Source organism: Pristis pectinata, chromosome 23, assembly GCF_009764475.1.
Source record: "Pristis pectinata isolate sPriPec2 chromosome 23, sPriPec2.1.pri, whole genome shotgun sequence".
Lineage (NCBI taxonomy): Eukaryota > Metazoa > Chordata > Chondrichthyes > Rhinopristiformes > Pristidae > Pristis > Pristis pectinata.
Window position 1 is genome coordinate 3,979,457 of NC_067427.1, and position 20,671 is coordinate 4,000,127.

At 38.4% G+C, this 20,671-nt stretch overlaps 1 protein-coding gene across 5 annotated transcripts in view; it reads right to left on the reverse strand.

Moving 5' to 3' along the window:
* Positions 1–20,671, reverse strand: part of LOC127582046 (DENN domain-containing protein 1A-like) — a 437,758-nt gene that overhangs the window by 148,244 nt on the left and 268,843 nt on the right. For all 5 annotated transcript variants that reach the window (XM_052037000.1, XM_052037002.1, XM_052036999.1 and 2 more), the window contains 2 exons: positions 20,335–20,380; positions 12,675–12,776 (listed from right to left, as the gene is read on the reverse strand). In XM_052037000.1, coding sequence (XP_051892960.1) covers positions 12,675–12,776; positions 20,335–20,380 — 148 coding nt within the window. The remainder of the gene's footprint in view (positions 1–12,674; positions 12,777–20,334; positions 20,381–20,671) is intronic.

Consider the following 20,671-nt stretch of genomic DNA (forward strand, 5'->3'; position numbering starts at 1 on the left):
GGTTCACGGACCATTCAGAAATCTGATGGAGGAGAGGGAGAAGCTGTTCCTAAACTGTTGACTGTGGATCTTTGGGCTCCTGTACCTCCTCCCCGATGATCGTAATGAGAAGGCGGCATGTCCCGGATGGTGAGAGCCCTTAGTGATGGATGCTGCCTTCTTGAGGCACCACCTCTTGAAGATGCCCTCGATGCTGGGGAGGGTTGTGCCCATGTTGGAGCTGGCTGAGTCTACAACCCTCTGCAGCCACTTGCAATCCTGTTCATTGTAGCCTCCATACCAGGCTGTAAAGCAACCAGTCAGAATGCTCTTCACCGTACAGCTATAGAAATTTGCAAGAGTCTTTGGTGATGTACCAAATCTCTTCAAACTCCTAACAAAGTAGAGCCGCTGGTGTGCCTTCTTCATGATTGCATCTATGTGTTGGGCCCAGGACAGATCCTCCGAGATGTTGACACCCAGGAACTCGAAGCTGCTCACCCTTTCCACTGCTGACCCCTCAATGAGGACTGGTGTGTGTTCTCCCGATTTCCCCTTCCTGAAGTCCACAATCAATTCCTTGGTCTTGCTGACATTGAGTGCAAGGTTGTTGTTCTGACACCACTCAACCAGCCGATCTGAGAAGCTGCCGTTCCTTTCACCAACCATCATTTAAAGTTCCATCAGAACTTCAAGACACAAAGAGTTCTAAAATAAAATATCACTTGAAGGTTCTGATTATTGGAAAAAATCTTTCTTCAACACAATTAAACTTATAAATCACACATCTTTGGAAAGCATCATGGATGGGCGTAAGACAGTACAATTTACACAACCTGAAGAAAATCAGATGTTCTAAATTAGTCTGCAAGCAATAGAACTGGCTCAGTGAATGTGAAAACTGTCTTTTATTCCCGACAGCATTGCCATCACATCCATGGCTAAAAAGATCTTTAACCTCTTAATGTACGGAGAGAAATGTGGAAAAATTCAAGTTGAGTTGGAGGTTAAAGAAGTGAATTGCATTTAGATAAAACACATATTTAGTACAGATAATTATGAAGATAATGGAAATGATTCAAATTCTAGACAATATGAAACATGTTTCACAGAAGCTAAGCACCTTCCATATGGACCAGATACAGGGCACTAAAGTCAGCAGGCAGAGCCACCTGCTAGGAAAATTAAATCAGTGTGGGAGACTGGCATCATTCATTTGCTTTACAGATGTAGTTCAATTGCCTGACAGACTAGAATAGGTGTAGACTGAAGTCAGACAATGATATCTTAGCTGTAATGGATACAGAACAAACTGCAAAGTCTGTCTGGCAGGAACTGTCATCTGCATGAATGGAAAAGTCAGTAACAATTTACTTATGGATCAGTAGTATTACAAATTTGCATTGATGCAAAACAATCTTGGCTTGATGAAAACCATGTAGCATAACTTGGCACTGACATTGTCTAAATCAAATTTAGACAAGTAAGTTTGCTTTACTGTGATATCACTGGAATGTGCAAGCCCCAGTTAGCCCATGGATATTGTGTAATGTGAGGCACCTGATTCTAAGTAAATACTAAATGTAGATTGTAAAGTTAATGGAGTTCTTTAGGAATAAGTTACACACTGGTAGAAAACAAAGTTATAGTTAAATAAAAATATTAGAGGATCTAGGTGAAGATCAAATTATCACTAAGGAAATTACAGTGTTATTGGCATGGTTTATTATAGTCACATGTACTGAGATACAGTGAAAAGTTTTTGTTTTGCTTGCCATCCAGAAAGATCATGCCAAACAGAATTACATCAAGGTAGTAAAAGAATACATAATGCAGAATATGGTGTTGTGGTTACAGAGAAAATGCAGTGCAGGTAGAGAGATAAAGTGCAAGGGTCACAAGATAGATTAGGAAATCAAGAGTTCATCTATTAGTGTACGAGTCCATTCAAGAGTCTGATACCAGTGGGATAGAAGCAGTCTTTGAGTCTGGTGGTTCATGCTTTCAGGCTTTTGTATCTTCTGCCCAACGGGAGATGGGAGAAGAGAGACTGGGTTGGTGGGGTCCTTGATTGTGTTAGTGTAGATTGCAGAAGTATAGACAGAGTCAATGGAGGGGAGGTCAATGGAGGGGAGTGTCTTTGAAATGAATGCATGGAATAATCCTGAGTTTAGAAACAAGATCATGCTTCAATTTGTTCAGTAAATACATCCCAGTTACCTCTGCATGCAGCACCGATGACCACTCAGCTGCCAATCACCAGTGCAGTTCAAAAACAGTCAAGCAAACGGTGGGGGCGAGGCTGTCCTTCAGATTAGAGGAAGAATGAGGTTGGACACATTCTTCTGCTGCGAGACTCTCATTCTTTGTCAATGCTACAGTGCAGTGAACTTGAAACAAGTGATCACAATGCATAATGGTGAAAAGAAGAACCTACAATGGGAATAATGCATTGTTCTTTGGGAAAAGTGAGGATTCCAACTTCCAATCCAATGCTGGCTTTTGCAATAATTAAAATCAAAGAATAATTAAACAAATGTGATAAAGCAAAAAATAGAATGAAAACTTTATGAAAGAGGTCAAGGCTCTAAATCTCAGAACCAAGACACAATGTAGTAAAAATAGGTGGGACAGTGAGCAATTTCAGGGTGTAGTCACTGTCAGAAGGCACCGTGCCATACTGGTAGAAGCAGAACATGTGAAGTTACACACAGATGCTACCATAAGTATTCTTTATTTTAATTTCTGCTTTCTGAAATTCACATTTCAGGATGAAATTGCCAAAACAGTGAAAAGAGGACGGAGGTACATTCACCACCAAATATGGAATTTCTCAGCTTCATCAACAGAACTTAATTTGGACTTTGAACTCATTATTAGATTTAGATTTATATAGAAAGAGATCATCCGATTTAGAGGAAAGTGATGTTTTATTACAGGCTATATTATAAATGCCTGCTTGAGTAACTAGATGCAGTGATTAACTAACTACTCCCTTATAATTTTTCAGGAAGTCCAAATCAATATTTGTTTTAGCTCCAAATAAAAAATAGTATTTCTATCTTATGTTGCAACTCAATGGTGAAATAGCTCAGTAAGCAATGCATTCACTCTTGAGTTCTGATCAATACTGGACAAATAATTTCACTTCCACAAATGTTTTAAATTGAGAAGTATATGCCACCTTCTGTTTTGACTTTCTGCAGCAGCAATAGTTTTTGAAATCCGAAAAAAATCCGTAGTGCAGATATGGGCAAGTGATGCTGATGACATTTTGGTCCTTTTGAAGAAAACTGTGCTTGTCAAAGCCGCTTCTGATTCTAAAGGGCCGTACCACCTGTACGTTAGATTATTCACCACTTAATCATGCCCTTGTTATTTAGCTCTGGGGGTGTTTAATTATCTCTAAGGCATAATGCTGCACTTCAAGTGAGCACGTTCCTAATAGCCTGATTACCATTTGCACAAAGGAGGTATTCATTGAAAGTATTGAACAGATATCAATGGCACCCTCTTTGAATACACTCATCTTCTATCATAAATAGTATATATCTATATACAGAATAATTAATCTTGAGGTTATGATTTCCCTTTCAGATATACCCTTTTCACTTTCCTTCTCTGTTGAACGAGGTGATTGGAACCCCTCCAGCCATCACAGTAACAGGCAGTAGTTTAGGGGAGGTGAGAGTCCCATTTTACCCTCACCTGATGTCACCCCACACAAAGGCTGGGATTATACTAACCTTGTACAAAGCAGATAAAGGGTTTTAAAGATCTAAATGTTGAGATGCACCCATTGAAGCACAGCTGAGCTAAACATTATTGTGCTGAAATGTCCCAGAATGGAGTTGTCAGCTGATCTCTGGGAGTGGAGGAGACAAATTATATGGGGTTGAAAAGCAAATTATTGCACATGCAAGGAATCTGAAACAAAAGCAAAAGCTGCTGGGAATGCTCAGTAGGTCACTGAACCAATCAATCAGGTTAATGTAATGAGTATGTATAAACTTCACTAGATTTGAGATTCTGAAGAAGTTGAGAAACAAAACATTAACATCTGGTGGAGCTTCCTACACTGCTCCACCAATGTGCAGTGTAAACTTGAGGAACAGCCCCTCACCTTCCAACTGGACACTGTACATTCACAGTACCACCTCACCACTCCCCCCCCGCCAATCTGTTTATTTCCCCCCCCCAACCCCCAACCACCATCACAGTTGTGGCTGTACCTTTATTTCAATTGTTGCAGGATCATTTTGTTCCAAATTAAATGTATTTTTACTCTGAAAAATTTCCCTCTGTTCTCTCCATCCTATTTCTCTTTGCAACTTAAAATACACTCGTCTTCTCACTTTCCCAGTTCTGATGAAGGGTCCTTGACCTGGAACATCAACTCTCTTCCACATCCCACTTATGCTGCTGAGCACTTCCAGTATATTTAATTTTATTCTGAATATTAACAATAAGTAACGCAAAAAACTTTAAAATATTCCATTTCTATTATTGACAGGTATCAATGCTTATAACTTCAGGTAGATGCATTGACTTTGTATTTCCTTTTATGTAGCCCAAGGATAGAATTTTGGCTTCCCAGACTACAACTCCTCTGTTAGTTGGATGGAATTTCAATTCAAACAATCCAAACATCATTTGAAAATATGTAAATCCTCTCTGGGCTTTTTCAGTCTTGGGCTGGCTACTTCTGGTCTGAAAATGCTCATCCAATTTCAAATGCAATAAACCAAACCACATACTAGATGCACATTTGGGGTATCACTTCTAAAGTAGTTTCCATGTTTTGGTGAAGTAGGCTTAACATAGAAAACACTGAAACCAGAAAATAAAACTTAATAACACATGCGATGCACTCATTTCAAATTATACTGTTAGAATGCATGAATAAGGAATTCCTAGCAAAAGAACAAACAGGAAATAGTTTAAAAGCCCAGAATTCTGGCTTTGATTTGGATGTATTCATCCAAAGTCAATGCTGTCTGAAGTTAGGCACTATGATATGGTCATCTATTAGTAATGTAGAGGTGTGATGTTAGAATACTTTGTATTACTTATCAATAGTTACTAGATTTTGGCACAAAATACTGAATCCTTGTTGCATTTTTCTTATTGAAATCGCAACTGTGCTAATTCTTTCTGATTGTAATTGTAATAAATGGTATAAACAAAAGATACTGCTAAAACTGTTGAGAGTGCCCTAGGCTCAGTCACCAGTAATGTTCATATGCTGAGGTACATCTGCCTAATACTAACGAAAATATAAACTGACTTAAGTGTGGTATACAAGGATGTTGTATTTGACATCTGTGCAGGATATGAGTGTGGCATCAAACTTCCTTTAGTCAGCTTTAATAAGTCCCACAGGGTAACCATTTCAAAGAAACCATCGACTGTATAGTACCGGACCAAAGCAAATAATTCAAGGGCACAAGCTCTGATAGCTATTTTTCAAAAGATACACTAGCACGGTAATGTAATATTCCCTTTGCCTCAGTTCTGTAGACTGGCGTCCAGTAAAGACGTGCTTTACTCAAGGTTCTGCGGAAGAACCACAGCATCTGCCTAAAGTGGTTTCAAAGTCTGATAACTTAGGTAAGGAACCATTCTATATGGAGAAGTCACATAATACTTTGAAAACACGGCTTTTGTACAACAGCAAGATTGAATATCACAGCCACTTCACACCAACTCATTCCTACTGTATCACATTACACTCTTAAAAGGGAGCTATTTCAACTCAATAATGCTAAATCAATCAGAATTCACATTACTTAAGATCGAGAAAGCCAACATTCAGTTAAATCAGGAGTGATCAAACCTTTGGGCTTAGAGGGCTACTTTCAGGTTGGAGTTGAAGAACGTGAACTGAAATTGTTGCTGGTGTTTCTGTATACATGATGTGCCAGCACATCAAGGCCACTGGGCACATGCAGCAATGCCAGATAGCATACAAAAATTGTTTTAGGACACTGGCAAAAAATTCTACTGTAGAGAGAAAGCCTCAAAGAACACTTATGAAGGTCTTAATGGTCGGGGTGAAGGCAGCTCTGGCTTTAGTCAAAGGCCCCACCCTACTTGGGCACTGCCCAGGGGTCAAAGGCATTCATTTTCTCCCAGGTAAAAAAGTTCTATCATTATTGATAAGCCCTGCACCACCCACCATGCTCCTCCCTGCAGCTGCCCCTGTCCTCTCAGTAGCAGAACCTACTAATTTGTCCAAATCCCCCTTTGAATTGGTTGCCCAAGCCACATGACTATCAGATATCCAAACCCATCCCCGCTTCCCCACAATCATCTGGCCAACCACTCCACTTACCCTCAGTATTCTTGCTAACAGAAGTATATCACTCTCAGTTATAATTTTTCAATTCACTTTATTCTCATAGGAATTTTGGGGAAGAGAATTTCAGATTCCTGTTCCCCATCATGCAAGGAAGTACTCATGAAATCAGGCTATGCCCACCTAACTCATAATTTTCATTGTCTCATTGAGTCCTTTAATCATCCTAATCAACTCAACTAGGTTACTCCTGGTCTTCCCAAGTGAATACTCAGAAAGCCTATAATTGAAGCCTACAACCTGCCTACAACATGAGGGCCTACAACCTGCCTACAACATGAGGGCCTACAACCTGCCCTCATAATTGAACCCTTTTATCCTCATTCTGGTGACCCTGCGTTACACCACCTCCAAGACAGGTATATCCATCCTCACATGTGATGCCCAGAACAGATCACCGTCCTTGCAGTTTGTACAGTCGCCACATAAAGTTGGTTTCTAGCCTTTTTGAGATAAGAGACTTTGCATTATTTTTCTAACTTTTTTTTTGTATTTGGTCACTACATTTTTGTAATATTTCCACAACGTCTCTCTGTTCAAACACAGTTCCTTGCCTCTCACCACCTGGAGAATTCTCTCATCTACCTTAGGCAGATGCAAATTGAATGACTCTGCACTTTCCCCCACCTCAATCCCCAGTCAGTCATAGTTTCCCCTTTACAATATGCTGCAACCATTTCAACGTTTTATGATGACACCCAACTTTGTGCCATCGACAGAAAATATGGCTCTCTATTCGTTCATCCAAGTCATTAAAAATACCGCCAAAAGCTGAGGCCACATTATACATCACACAGGATCCTCACCAGTTAATCCTGTCCACGTGCACACATATCCACAATCCCCAACTCCAAATCAATTCCATCCAACTTTCCCATTCCATTTTGTTATTTTACATGGAATCTTGTTGAATGTCTTCTGGAAATCCTTACAGTTATCATTCTCTTATTTACACTTCCATTACCAATGCAAAAAATTAAACACAATTCATTCTTTACAAATCTATGATGGTTTTCACTGATAACTTGTATTTAACCAAAATCTTAGATACTCCTTCTCTACAACAGTTTCAAACAACCCTACTATACTGGAGTTTATATTTTCCTGGATATTCTTTCCTAAACATCTATCAATACCTGACTGAAGAGCATTTTGAAAGACCATGACTAAACCATTAGGTAGGCTGTTACATCAGGCTGCTACATCAGGCTGCTGTTTAACGATTACAGCTTGGCATTCATCACCATCATCCCCTCAGTACTGATCAACAAACTTCAAAACCTGGGCCTCTGTACCTCCCTCTGCAACTGGATCCTCAACTTCCTCATGGGGAGACCACAGTCAGTGCAGATCGGCAATAACATCTCCTCCTCACTGAGCCTGAAGACCGACACTCAATGTTTCAGGAACAGCTTCTTCCCTTCCGCCATCAGATTTCTGAACGGTCCAAGAATCCATGAATACTGCCTCGTTCTTCCTCTTTTGCACTATTTATTCATTTTTGTAACTCATAGTAATTTTTACGACATATGTCAGTGATGATAAACCTGATTCTGAAGTAGCTTGTTTAATATCCTGGGTTGGAAAATAGAATCCTAGAGATTTGTCTATCTTTAAGTGCATCTGTTTTATCACTACCACTTTTTAAAAACCTTATGTTAAATCTAACTTGTTCCTTCCATTGCCTTTATTTCCACATGTCTTTGTATCTGTGATTCTATGCTCATCCTTGTGAAAACTGGTACACAGAAGCAATTTAGCAAGTCTGGTTCTTCCCAATTTCTACAGGCTACAGTCTCTACAGTGGGTACATTGAGTGGAAATTACCAATGTGCCAGATATACAGTGAGGTTACTTAGTTTGTTACGAATATGGCTCTTCCCTTTGGACACTTTGCAAGATAACAATACTTTTTGTCATGCATACAATAAAACAATCCATCAAAATGTATACTCTGTAAATACAGCTTCCATAGCTTCATTTACTTGGCCACTGTGACGTTCTGACTAGTAACGTTTCACTAAATGCAATGCTTATTCTGAGCTAACATCTGCTAACAAAAAACAAACTGCTAGAGGAATTCAGCAGGTCAGGCAGCATCTATGGAGGGAAATGGACAGTCAATGATTTGGGTCGAGACCTTTCCTCTGGACTGAAAGAGTAAAGGGGAGATGGATCGTATAAAGAGCTGAGGAAGAGGGGTGGGACCAGAGCATGCAAACAATAAGTGGATTCAGGTGAGGAGGGGTGATAGGTAGATGGGGGAGGGAAGACTGGAAATAGAGACAGATGCTGGGAGGTGATCGGTGGAAGAAACAAAGGGCTGAAGATGATGGAATCTGATAGGGGAAGAAGGTGCAGATTTACTGCAGTTCTGGATTCCTTGTTAGGATTGCAAAACCTCTAAGTACTTCCCAACTACCAGTCTCTCTTTTCTGGTCTCTCCTTGCCTAGATAACACCTTGTTCCCCAGTACTAGAATATTGTACAGGAGCTTCATCACCCTTTGACCCATTTCATGTATCTACTGGATGATTCAAACAACATAAGGACCCTCTGTCCCTGCAAGTTTCCCTCCATGACCACATATTGACACTCACCAACTTTTATCGATTCACCATAGAAAGCATCCTATGTGGATGCATCCCAGCTTGGTATGGCAACTACTCTGCTCAGGGCCGCAAGAAACTGCATAGAGTTGTGGACACAGCCCAGTGCGTCACGGAAACCAGCCTCCCCTCCTTGGACTCTGTCTTTATCTCTCGCAGCCTTGGCGAAGCAGCCAGCATAATCAAAGGCCCCACCCACCCAGGTCATTCTCTCTTCTCTCTTCTCCCATCAGATAGAAGATACAGGAGCCTGAGGGCATGTACCAACCAGGCTTAAGGACAGCTTCTATCCCACTGTGACAAGACTACTAAACGGTTCCCTTATACTATGAGATGGACTCTGACCTCACAATCTACCTTGTGACCTTGCACCTTATTGTCTACCTGCACTGCACTTTCTTCATAGCTGTGACACTTTACTCTGTACTGTTATCGTTTTTACCTGTACTACCTCAATGCACTCTGTACTGACCCAATGTAACTGTACTGTGTAATGAATTGACCTATACGATCGGTATGCAAGACAAGTTTTTCACTGTACCTCGGTACAAGTGACAATAATAAACCAATACCAATACTGCAAAACCCACAAGAGCTGTAGGTGCTGTCCTGTGTCAAGTTAATGTCAGCATGATCTCCTGAAGACATCAAGCTCTCGCAAATCAAACTCCTGCTTCTTCAAGTCTTGGAGGCAAAAAAAAGAGTGCTGTCTAACGGCACCTCGGTGTTGAACTTCATCATTGAGGAAATTCCATCCTCTTCTAAATATTGGCTTTGAAGCCGTCTCGGCTGAGTTATTGACAGGATGGATGTTAGCACCTCAGAAACACAGGCTATCACTTATTTTCACAAAGCAACAAGTTAATTTAGAAGGGATAAGACATGTGTGACTCAGTTCAGCTCTGTGTGGAGGTTGAACCAGTTGACTGAGGTTCCAGCAGATCGTTACACCACTGTCTTCCCAGATACCAGAGAGATCAACTGGTGAGCAAGTTCTGGACAATGATGTCCCCCATCACGAAGGCACCAAGTCACCTTACATTGTGACCTCTCGCTCATGCCAGCAATCCCTGACTGCCGCTGCAGTTGGCTGTGGCAGGAGTCCGAGCCAGTTCACCTAGGACAAGAGCTTCTCGGCATTCATCACAGATCAGTATGCAGACTTAAAGCAAAAGGGAGCAGCCTTCCAGCCATGAGACTGCAGCCACACAGGAGACACTGCAATGGACAACTACACCCAAATACAACATCATTAAACAGGGAAGGCACTAGTATATTTATTTTACTGATATATGTTATGATTTACATTGGTTTGTCATTTAATCTGACATTGTTATAAAAATAGTACTGTTAAATAGCACTTTCATTTAGTTCCAATAACATTCATTGTTGTGCAGTGGTAAGTGACTCTGATACAGCGGCTGTTGGCATTGCTACAGAATTTTCTTGTCTTACTCGGAAAGGTTGTTACTGGAGTGCTGCCCACTGTACCACCAGTGACACCCCCATTCAATAAGTACATTGGCAGCTAAATGCTGAAAAAACACTCCATCTTATTTTAAGTACAGTCTGTGAACTGATTGAACAGCCTCTAATAAATTCTTAACCTGTCCAGTTAGATCTCCTGATATCAGCAAAATGTCCCTTTAAATAGTTATAAATGCAAAAAAGTAACATGATGTACTGCACGTTATACTGTGAGTGTTCAATGAACATAATTGCACACAGAAGTTCCAGTTAATGCTAGCAATGGACAAAACGCTCAGTGCGCAACCAGTAACTTCAGTAGGTATACAGTACAACCCTGGAATACAAACGCCCAACTTATGGACACCTGCATATATGAATGAGCTCCCATAATATTATTACATTCAAAAGTCCAACATACTTACATCTGTTTGTTCCTACAAACTGCAGACCTATATATATATGACACTGGAGGAACATCAGACATGCTAATGTGAGCTTGAAAAAGCAGCATGAAAATCTGTTTACTGGAAAAGCAGAAGTTAGAAGATAAAACTGATAAGCCTACAGTAGCATGTTGAAAACTGAACAAAAGTAACCTTCATGTTTTCTCAGGACTGAGCTATGATGCTTGCATTAATTGATTTTCCTAACAATCTGCAGTGATGAGCAACTAACTCGGTGTCTGAGGAAGCCATGTCCCAATGCTGGCTAACCCTGCATCTTCCAGCTTGTGATGTTGGGCACTAATAACCCAGCCACCAAGCTTCCCTTATGTTTTGTGGTAAATTGTAATAATCTGTCAGAATCCAGTTTCTTCATTTTACTTCCTCTGAACCTTTCCCTCCTGAATAAAGGTTTATGGCAATATTTACTTTCTTTGACATTGAGGTCAAGTTTAACTTTGCCACTAAACCTGCAAAATTTATTATGAAAGAAATTACATAAATTATGAACAGGTACATATGGACGTTGTCAGGACATGCCATCAATTGCTCTGATATGTAAAAGCCTAATGTCTAATCCCATGAGCTGGCCCACAGTGTGGAGAACATGGGTCGCTGAAAGGGTTAAGTTATGTCTATTGAAACAGAACAGTTGTTACTGTATAATTACTTTTGCTGCCAAATTGTGGAGCACAATGCGTGCACAATAAAGCCTATGGGGAGAATTTTTGTGAGCAATATGTACTTTCATGTCTGTAAATGTCAAATTGTTTTTAGTGCAGTAAACCCAAAATGCTGTTAGCATTGCAGGCGCTTACTCAAAGCCGGACAATACTTCAAACAGATGGCGAACTGGGTAGCAAAATGAAGATGCTCTGTGCAGCACAACAACTAGTTATACATCTAACATCTAGGTGCCACATACAGCAATGATGCCGGCAATATCACCTCCTAACAAAACACTGAAGAAACAGACTGTGCAGTGGTGTATGCCATTCTCATTTATCCGCTGTAATTTTAAAGTCAGTGTTCTACATCAAAAAGGACCTTTTCTTTAGTTGGACCTTTAAATAACACCCTAAATCTATTCTACCCTTTCTTGTAACATTAAATAAAATCTGAAGAGGCGTCAGAACATCGATCACAAGCGATCGGAGAAAAATTGAGATGTTTCTCTTTCTGGCACAACTTTTTTTTAGATCAAAGTAGACTGCTATCTCCTCCTGAACTGACACACTTTACCACCTCTGTCTTGTCCCTTTGATCTATTAATTAAGAGTACTCCAATAGCAGGTGGCACTGATAGAGTGCAAGGCAAATTGAACACATCTCTTTCTTGGCAACCAAACACCATTTAGCTAGCAATACCAATCCATTATTCAAAAATGAAATAGAATGGGTAGAAAGAAAGCAAAACACAGGTACAAAAGCGATGAAGGAAAAGGTTACAGTGCAGAATAAGGTAATGAATCATTTTCTCAGAACAATGGTATAAATGGATTTTAAAAGAATGAAATCAGATTGCACAATTATGTTTTGCCAGAAAGACATGGTTGTAACTTTAAGCTGAAAAGGAGGATGAGTGAAGTGAAATGCAAAGGGTGCTGGTAAAATACCAAATGTTTTCATGTAGCCCTGTCTTTTATGTAGAAAAACAAAGCAATTTAGCAAATAGATAACACTGTCAAAGAGACATTAAACAGAGAAATGAAGGGGATGGGGGTAGGCAGGGAGAGAGATATTTGAAAAATTGCTATATTAAGTTTTGAGTTCAGTAATAAAAGTGCACAGCAATGAGAGCTAGGTCATACTTACCACATCATTAGGAAGGCTTTGAAGATCATCAAATGGTGTTTCCAGTGTATTGTTGTCCACGTTTAGTATTACTACATCTTCTAAAGCCATGTTCCTCACTTTCTGTTGTGGAAAATGAAACATTTTTTGAAAAGAACGTTTTTAGAAAGATGTAATTTGACATCCAAATTCATTAACAAAAACGGTGCCGCTGTACATAGGGGATTAAAGCCAGCTTGCAATGAAAGCAAACCGAATTACTCGTGGTATACTTGGTGACACAAGCAAGACATTTCAGAAAGTGAAAAATAGAAATTTGCAATAGTGATTTCGTTTGGGTGAACTGTAGTTTTGGAGTTGAAATATATCATACCTACAGCTCAAGAGATATTTGTTTCAAAGTTTGTTACAAACCAAAAGTGTTAGGTCTTTAAGAGTTTAATATCAACTGTTCAAAGAAGCATAAAACAAACTGTTTTTAATGTTATAATTTATTTGCCATTTCTATGCATTGTACACCTTAAGTAGTTTATTTCAATTAGTAATGGAAAACAATTAAATAAACCAGTCCTTATATTAGCTGGTCTAAGCATGCACTAAGTGACACACACACAGAGTGCATAGCTAAAGTTCTCACACTAATGGATACCTATGCCCTCAGTATTACGAATGATATGCTCCATGTAATCAAAAGATTCCAGAGATTCATCTTGCCAACTACTAAGCATATTGTTTATTACGCCTATAAATGTGGCTTACCAAGAATTTCAGACTTAATCAATAAGATCTGCTTTCCCAGTACAAACAGTCCTTTGAGTTTTCAAAATGACACCATCACAGTTAAAGTCCATTAACTTTTCAAACAAACTACAGGGGGCCTTATTCAGCAGCCTATTAAATGGAAATCAGTTAGTACTATTTGTCTTGAATGATATGTCTTTTTAAATCCTCACTCAAGTTAGGACCTATCATATGCTCAGAATGCCTCATTGCAATTTAAGACAAATAAAAATATACAAAAGTCTTCTCTGAACATCTGAAGATAAGATTTGAAAACTTCAGATAACACTGAAGCTAAATGGCAATCCCTCAAACTGACCCACCCCCTAAACAAATTAAAGAAATAAAAAATATAGCAAAATGTAAATGTGTTGAATAGTCACTAGTTCTTGTTTTGAACACTTAAATCAATAGTTTGTCTTTATAATGGCATAAAGTAATGTGGAAGGAATATACCTTGTTTCTAAAAGTGACAAATACGTATTTTTTTTAAACATACACCAGTACGTCAATCTGGCTGCCAGAAGCAGGAAAAGCTTATGATATAAAATTTTATGATTTCATGCCCCAGCAGCAACCAGAAGGACTTAATGAAATCCTCTTCAGATTTACAATCTGAAGCAGCTATTCAACAGAAAGATATGGTGAGGCGAGACATGTCCTCTGACCTTTAAACTCTTTGATCCTTGCCCAGCGTGTGGGCTGCGACCCCCTTCCGTGCATTTTCCACTTTCCTGCCAAACCGTTACCTAGAGTCCACGGCAGCACTGATCCTAAGCAGGTGATTTTGGGGTATATTATCATAAACAGCTGTAACAAACTGATCGTCAAAGATCTCAAATTAACTCCACTGACTTGAAGGATGTCCAAGACATTTTCTTATTATTAAACTCAATGAAGTCCCGTTTTTGTTAGTTATTCTTAAATTAAACACATCCTGCTGACTTTTGTATAACCAGAAGGAACATTGCTGGCAATTAATGTGAAACTATGCATTGCGTATGCAAGTGTTACGTACAGACAATGTGGGGATTGGGAGTACTAGCAACAACAGAGAACAAAAATCAGAGCAACTTAAAAAACACAACGAAATTGCAAAATAATTTCTTTTGACATTCTAGACTGCATTCCCTATTGTACAACTGGCAATTTCTTATGCTTGAGTACTAGCCTGATGCATTTCAATGGCAAAAGTTTTCGAACAACATGATTGTACTGCTTCCCATTTAACACTGAAATTCAAAGGGAAATTAAAAATACCAAATGAATCTACCTGTCTTTTTTTAGGCCTATGTATAGCTAATATTCCACTCTTCATGTTGAGATCCTATTGGACACTGGAAGTGGTGCTCAGTCGATCTCCTGTAGTTCATTGTCCTCTGGAGATGGATAGTAATACCATTTTGTTCTGTACAGCAGGCAGTGATCATCCAAGTTGACAAGATTGAAGTCAATTATGCATTCCTTCCATCTATCCCAGGCTGAAGTTATTTGCATATAGTCTTTCTGTTTGAATTACTAACATGAGAAAGGGGCAGATTGTGCCAGTATGCTCAATTAATCACTTCATCTTCTGGGCTTAATGGTGTTCTGAGGAACTTAACATTCCTCCTAAAAGCCCCAAACCTTGCCCCAGCTGCATCCATTCCACATATTACTATTTAGTCATGTTCTCCTTTCTCTTCCCTCTGAGGTATCAGAAGTGGTGAAGCATGTAGCATTCTCACCTGTGGTGGGAATTTGAGTATGTAATCTTTCCTGGCCAACGTAGCATTGAGTGATTACCAGATAGACTTTAAATATCCAAATGGCTGTAATTCTAATAGATGCCCAACATGTGATCAACAAGTCACAAAAGACTGAAAAAATCCCAAATTATTATGGATTAAGAATGTCCAAGGTTATCAAATCCAATAAATAAGACACAACTTAAAGACTTTACAAAATGTCATAATGTTATAACAAGATGTATACCTGGGTTTTAATGTAGTATGGTTTAATCAAACTCTAGAACCCCTTTTTTAAACCCAAATAATGTCAATTTAGCACAATTATTTCAAATGTGTTTGACAATTTTATGACAGATTGCTCATTCTGAGCATTAATCCATCATGGATGTCAGGTCAATTTTTTTTTCCATTCTCAAATTGGATTATACCTTGTTTATTGAATGAGAAAGTTTTCATCTTATTCCAGAAAATGGCAGCAAATAAATACATTCAGTGTAGCAGGCAGCAACATACAAATTATAGGGTATTCAATTTTGTGAAATAAGTATACAGTTTATAAGTTTCTGTGATAAAACATTTGTGAAGTTGATATGGATAAAGGTAATAATGCGGAGTCACCAGAAATTCTACTGATACTGGAATCTGGAGCAATATACACAAAATGCTGGAGAAACTCAGTAGGTCAGGTAGCATCTACGGAGGGAAATAAACAGTTGACGTTTCGGGTGGAGACCCTTCACAGATGCTGCCTGACCTGCTGAGTTCCTCCAGCATCTTGTGAATAATGAAGAGTACTGGCTCTACTGAGGAAAAGCTCAAAGAGACATCACTCAAAAGGCAAATTAAATACTATTTAGTTAATTAACATGAACAGATGTAGGGTGAACAAACTAGATAACAAGGTTTCACATTTAGCAGAAAATGCAGAGACCTATAGAATTTCTTAAGTTTCATGGTCCACATTAACTACAAGAGTTAATTTGCCCTCAAGTTGCTCAGCAAATTCATAAGGTTAATGTACATGTTTATTGTATATAGTACTAAGTATGTAGTTTTTGCTATAAGAACTTTGATCTTTATTCAATATTATTTAGATTAAGCTGTTAATGTACACTCCCATTCAGGGCTTCCGATGAGATATCTTTAGTAGTCAATGGCATTTTTTTTTAATATGTAGTTTTATAGGTTAGAAAACCTGCAAAACTATAAAAAAAAAGACAAACTAGGTGATGATAGGAAACCCAGAGCACTATCACTTTAGAATTATTGTAATAATTTTCAACAATACATCATCTATACTCTTAAGCCGTAAAACAGATGGTTGTTTGAATCTTGAAATGGTGTTCAGTCAGAACAAATTTATGGGAAACTGCAAATTAAGCCTCACATTATATGCATTCTTAATGCCTGAATAAAATATGGTATAATGTAAGAATTCATTTGTGGATAAACTTAGTCCTGTTGAACCTGAAGCTTCACAAGATTTTAATTGAACAATTATAATTTAATGCCCGACCAGCTTTTCCTGACTATAAAGATTTCAGCCATTTAGTAACTAATGAACTGGCTGGCCTAACAATAAAAATTCAAAACATTATATAGATATTGCAAATTCATACTGGAATGTGCCAAGCAATCCCTTCACTTAAAAAGACATATTTATTAGACTATAATTAAAGGTTATCTTTTAAAGAATATCCTTCATAAGTTGAAATCCACAAGGCAGCCAAAATGGAATACCGTTAGTGGGAAAGAGGGATGTGCTAAGAACATACTCCTATTCTCCAAAAGTACATTTATGGTTGATGCGTTAGTGATGCTTAAAACTATTTCTACAAGAACAAAAAAGGAAAGGATTGCATTATATGGTAGCTTTCAGGACATTCCAAAGTGCTTCACAGGAAGTGAATTACTTTTGAAAACATAGTCACCATTGTAATGTAGGAAATGACACCAATTCACACAGACAATGACAAGCAAATAATCTGATTTTTGGTAGCAGTGAGCGAGGGATAAATATTGGCCAGAAGAATGAGGATAATCCCTTCTTTCTTTGAAACAATGCCACAAACCCTCCCACGGCCACCTGAGAGAGCCTCAGAGTTCAATGTCATCTGAGGAGGCTCCAAATGTGCAACCCATCCACAGTACTGCACTGTAACATCAGCCCTCATTTTTCTGTTAAAGTCTATGGAGTGGGATTTGAACCCAATATCTCCTGACCGAAAGGAGAGTGCTGCCAATTGATTCTCGGCAGAGAACTATTTAGGTTGGAAAAACTGTGCTGGGTTGTAGTGATGCTGGCCCTGCAAGAGCCAAATATGGTCACACATCTGTGCAGAATGCTGCCATTGCAGACAATGAGTATCAGTTGTGATGGATCAGGGATATGTTTTCATGTGCCAATCAAATTAATTCTGCCACGTTACCCATAACCGGGAAAGTGATCAATTCACGCATCATCTGGCCATGATCTTACCAAATCAATAAAATACATTAATTAATTCCAAGGTAATATCTCCAACTGTAGTATCCAATTACTTTTATTTTATATTTGAATCAATGAGCAGTTAACATCATGGTTGACTTCCCTTGTGGATAATGTTAGCTTCAACTAGCAGAAACATTAGTGTAACTACAGTAGTCGACAGAGCTGCAACAATTCCAATTCACCTCATTTCCAGAATAGGCCCACCTGATGCAAAAGATATTAAGTGGCAGGTGAGACAGCTATCATTGTTGGAGCAGAGTATTGTCACAGGCAATGCTGTGCTAATCTTAATGCAACCTTCGTCCTTGCAACATGTAGAGGCTGAATATCTTGGATAAAGGTCATCCCACTTTGTACATCAACAGAACTACTCTTAAAAATTTCAGCTTTGTACCAAACCTGCCAATGCTCGGTCACAACCCTAGCCCATTTGTCTTTCATTGATTCATGGATTCAGACTGCTCAAATTCTGTGATAAACTTAAATATTAAACCTTTTAGACCTGAATTTCCTAAAATTCAATCTACAGCCAAGTTAGATAATCTTGTGGAACCATGGCTCCCTCATTTTGAAACACCTCTTACTAGAAAGTACAGAGGCCACTAATGTTGAATGGGTGAATGTATCAGCTGCAAGTTTAACTTCCCTCAGCACTTAAATTTAAAGACAAATTGCTCCTGGGTGCCACATGCTGGCTGGACCAAAATGCATCTGTGCTCTGATATGCCCCATGGACAATTAACCAGATGATGTTCACCACCTTGGACCTGGTTCACAGTAAAAAAAAAACATCTGCCTGTGCTTATGAAATCTTCCCAGAAGATAAGTCAGGTTCCTTAGGAAGAATACAGAAATCACCATAGGTTACTGTCACGCAAGTAACCTTGTGCATTTCCTTTTACTAACCAGGCATTAGTTCGATAGTTCAGTGGGAGAGTTAATGCTAAGTTAAAACTAAGGTCCAGAAGTGAAATTTCTTGTTCCGGCCTCAAGATTATCCTCCATTTATCCACAGTTAACAGTTTCCACATTACATATGTGCAATCCTTGCACATCAGAAAGGGCAACGTCATAGAGAAGCAAAGTCTCTGAGACTTTCAGGTTTCTCGTACAGATTTTGTTCAATATTCATGCACTGATTGACTATTCTGTTTAAGAGAAGGAATACCTTATTGGTACTGCAGCACTGTTAAAAAAATAATGCAACAACTTCAAGTTTTCTTGTTCAACAGGAACACTTCATATGCTTTTTTAAAGTATCAGTTGCTTCATTTTAGCTAACAGACAGAAGGTGACAAGGATCTTACAGGAACTTCTGGAGGTCTAATATACATGCAGTTGGCTTGGTATAGGTCTCAACAATTGCTTGTGCTGTATAGCCATCTGTCTGGCTGTTCCATCACTGGAACACCAAAAAGTACAAATGATTTTTTTTTATTGTAAATTGCCATTTTCTTGTCCATATTTTTAAACTTATTCAGGAAAATGAAACAATTAAATACCAATCTGCAGACAACATCATTTAGATTTATCTATTAATAGATGAACTTGGTTATACAATGAACAAACAAAGCTTGTTAATCTAAACAAGGGAAGCAAAGCTGATTAAGTAGTCCTTTCCTGATTTATGATAAAGGCAAACAGAAAGATTGCCTGCAGCTATAAAGCATGGTTTCAGGTCTATGAAAATATATTTTCAAGAATAATGTAAATGGCACTCAATCTATTTTATTGGAGTATATACATTATGTAGTATTGAAGTGCTTTTTTTTAGTCAACTCCATATGCAATTAGTTAGGTTCTGGAAAGTGTTACTCCTTAGTCTTTCATAGTCTTAAAATGCCAATAGCACATTTAAACCTGGATATTTCCCTTGGATTAAAACAATAATTTGCAGGCCAATAATATCCATCAAAATTACATTATTTTGTCTTTTGTGCATTTAAGAAACTGTAAACTATTAAGCTGCAATTTAATAGTTCCCTTTAAAAAAATGTTTTGAAATGGATCATTTGAGAAAATGACCACACTCAGAATTCCCACGCAAATGCAGATATCCTGAACTTGCCAGCCACTCCTCACTGACAATTTCACAACTGCAATCCCTGTGGAGTCCAGCAGAAGAAAGCAAACTTGAAACAATTTTCCAGCGTTTAAAGTGGTAAATCTAGCTGCTGATCATATATCAGGTTGTGCTTCGCATGGGAAATGCTAGTCCATTCATTTAAAAAGAGAGGAATGGTTGCAAGGGATAGAAGGTAAATATTAGGTAGTTTACATTTTTTGTTGAATTTTGAGTTTAATTTACATTTTCTACAAGTATTCTTGTATTTTCAGTTATTAAATCAATGTAATAAATTTTAAAGTGTCTTAATCATTTTTTCCCTTGTTGCTTCTTGCACAGGACTTCTTTTAGTATTCTCATTTGACAGCATTACAGCACGCAAAGTAGTGCCATGCCGGTGGGGCTCAGGATGGCTTGGGAGCACATTAACAACAGGAGATGTACAGAGGTTAAGGTCACACTTACCAAAGTAAATTCAGGCCCATTAAATACTTATTATTTATACAAGCTGGGAAATTAAAATACTGTCCAAATAAAATGCTTAGAAATAATAAATCATAAGAATTTAAAGGGGTTAGGAAATTAATTTATTTCCAATTAAAAGAATGAACTTACCTCCATTAAACTTGAATGCACTCCTATGAGATAGGGCATTGGTGCACTGCAAACAGGAAAAAGAATCCAAGTTAATCATTGCACTTCTCACTTGCATTTAGAGAGCAGATTGTAAACACCAAAAATCAACCAATTTCAGGATGATCCAACATAGCAAGTTACATCACATCTTGAAATGTGAAATTTAGACCCATACTTAGGAGGTTATCAGGAATTCAATGAGAAAGAAAATCTCTTAATAGTTGTGTAGATCTTTTGAAGCTACAATTACTTTGAGCTTCACTGCAAACAGAGGTCACTCAGCCATTCCATAATACAAATTACAGTTAACGTCACT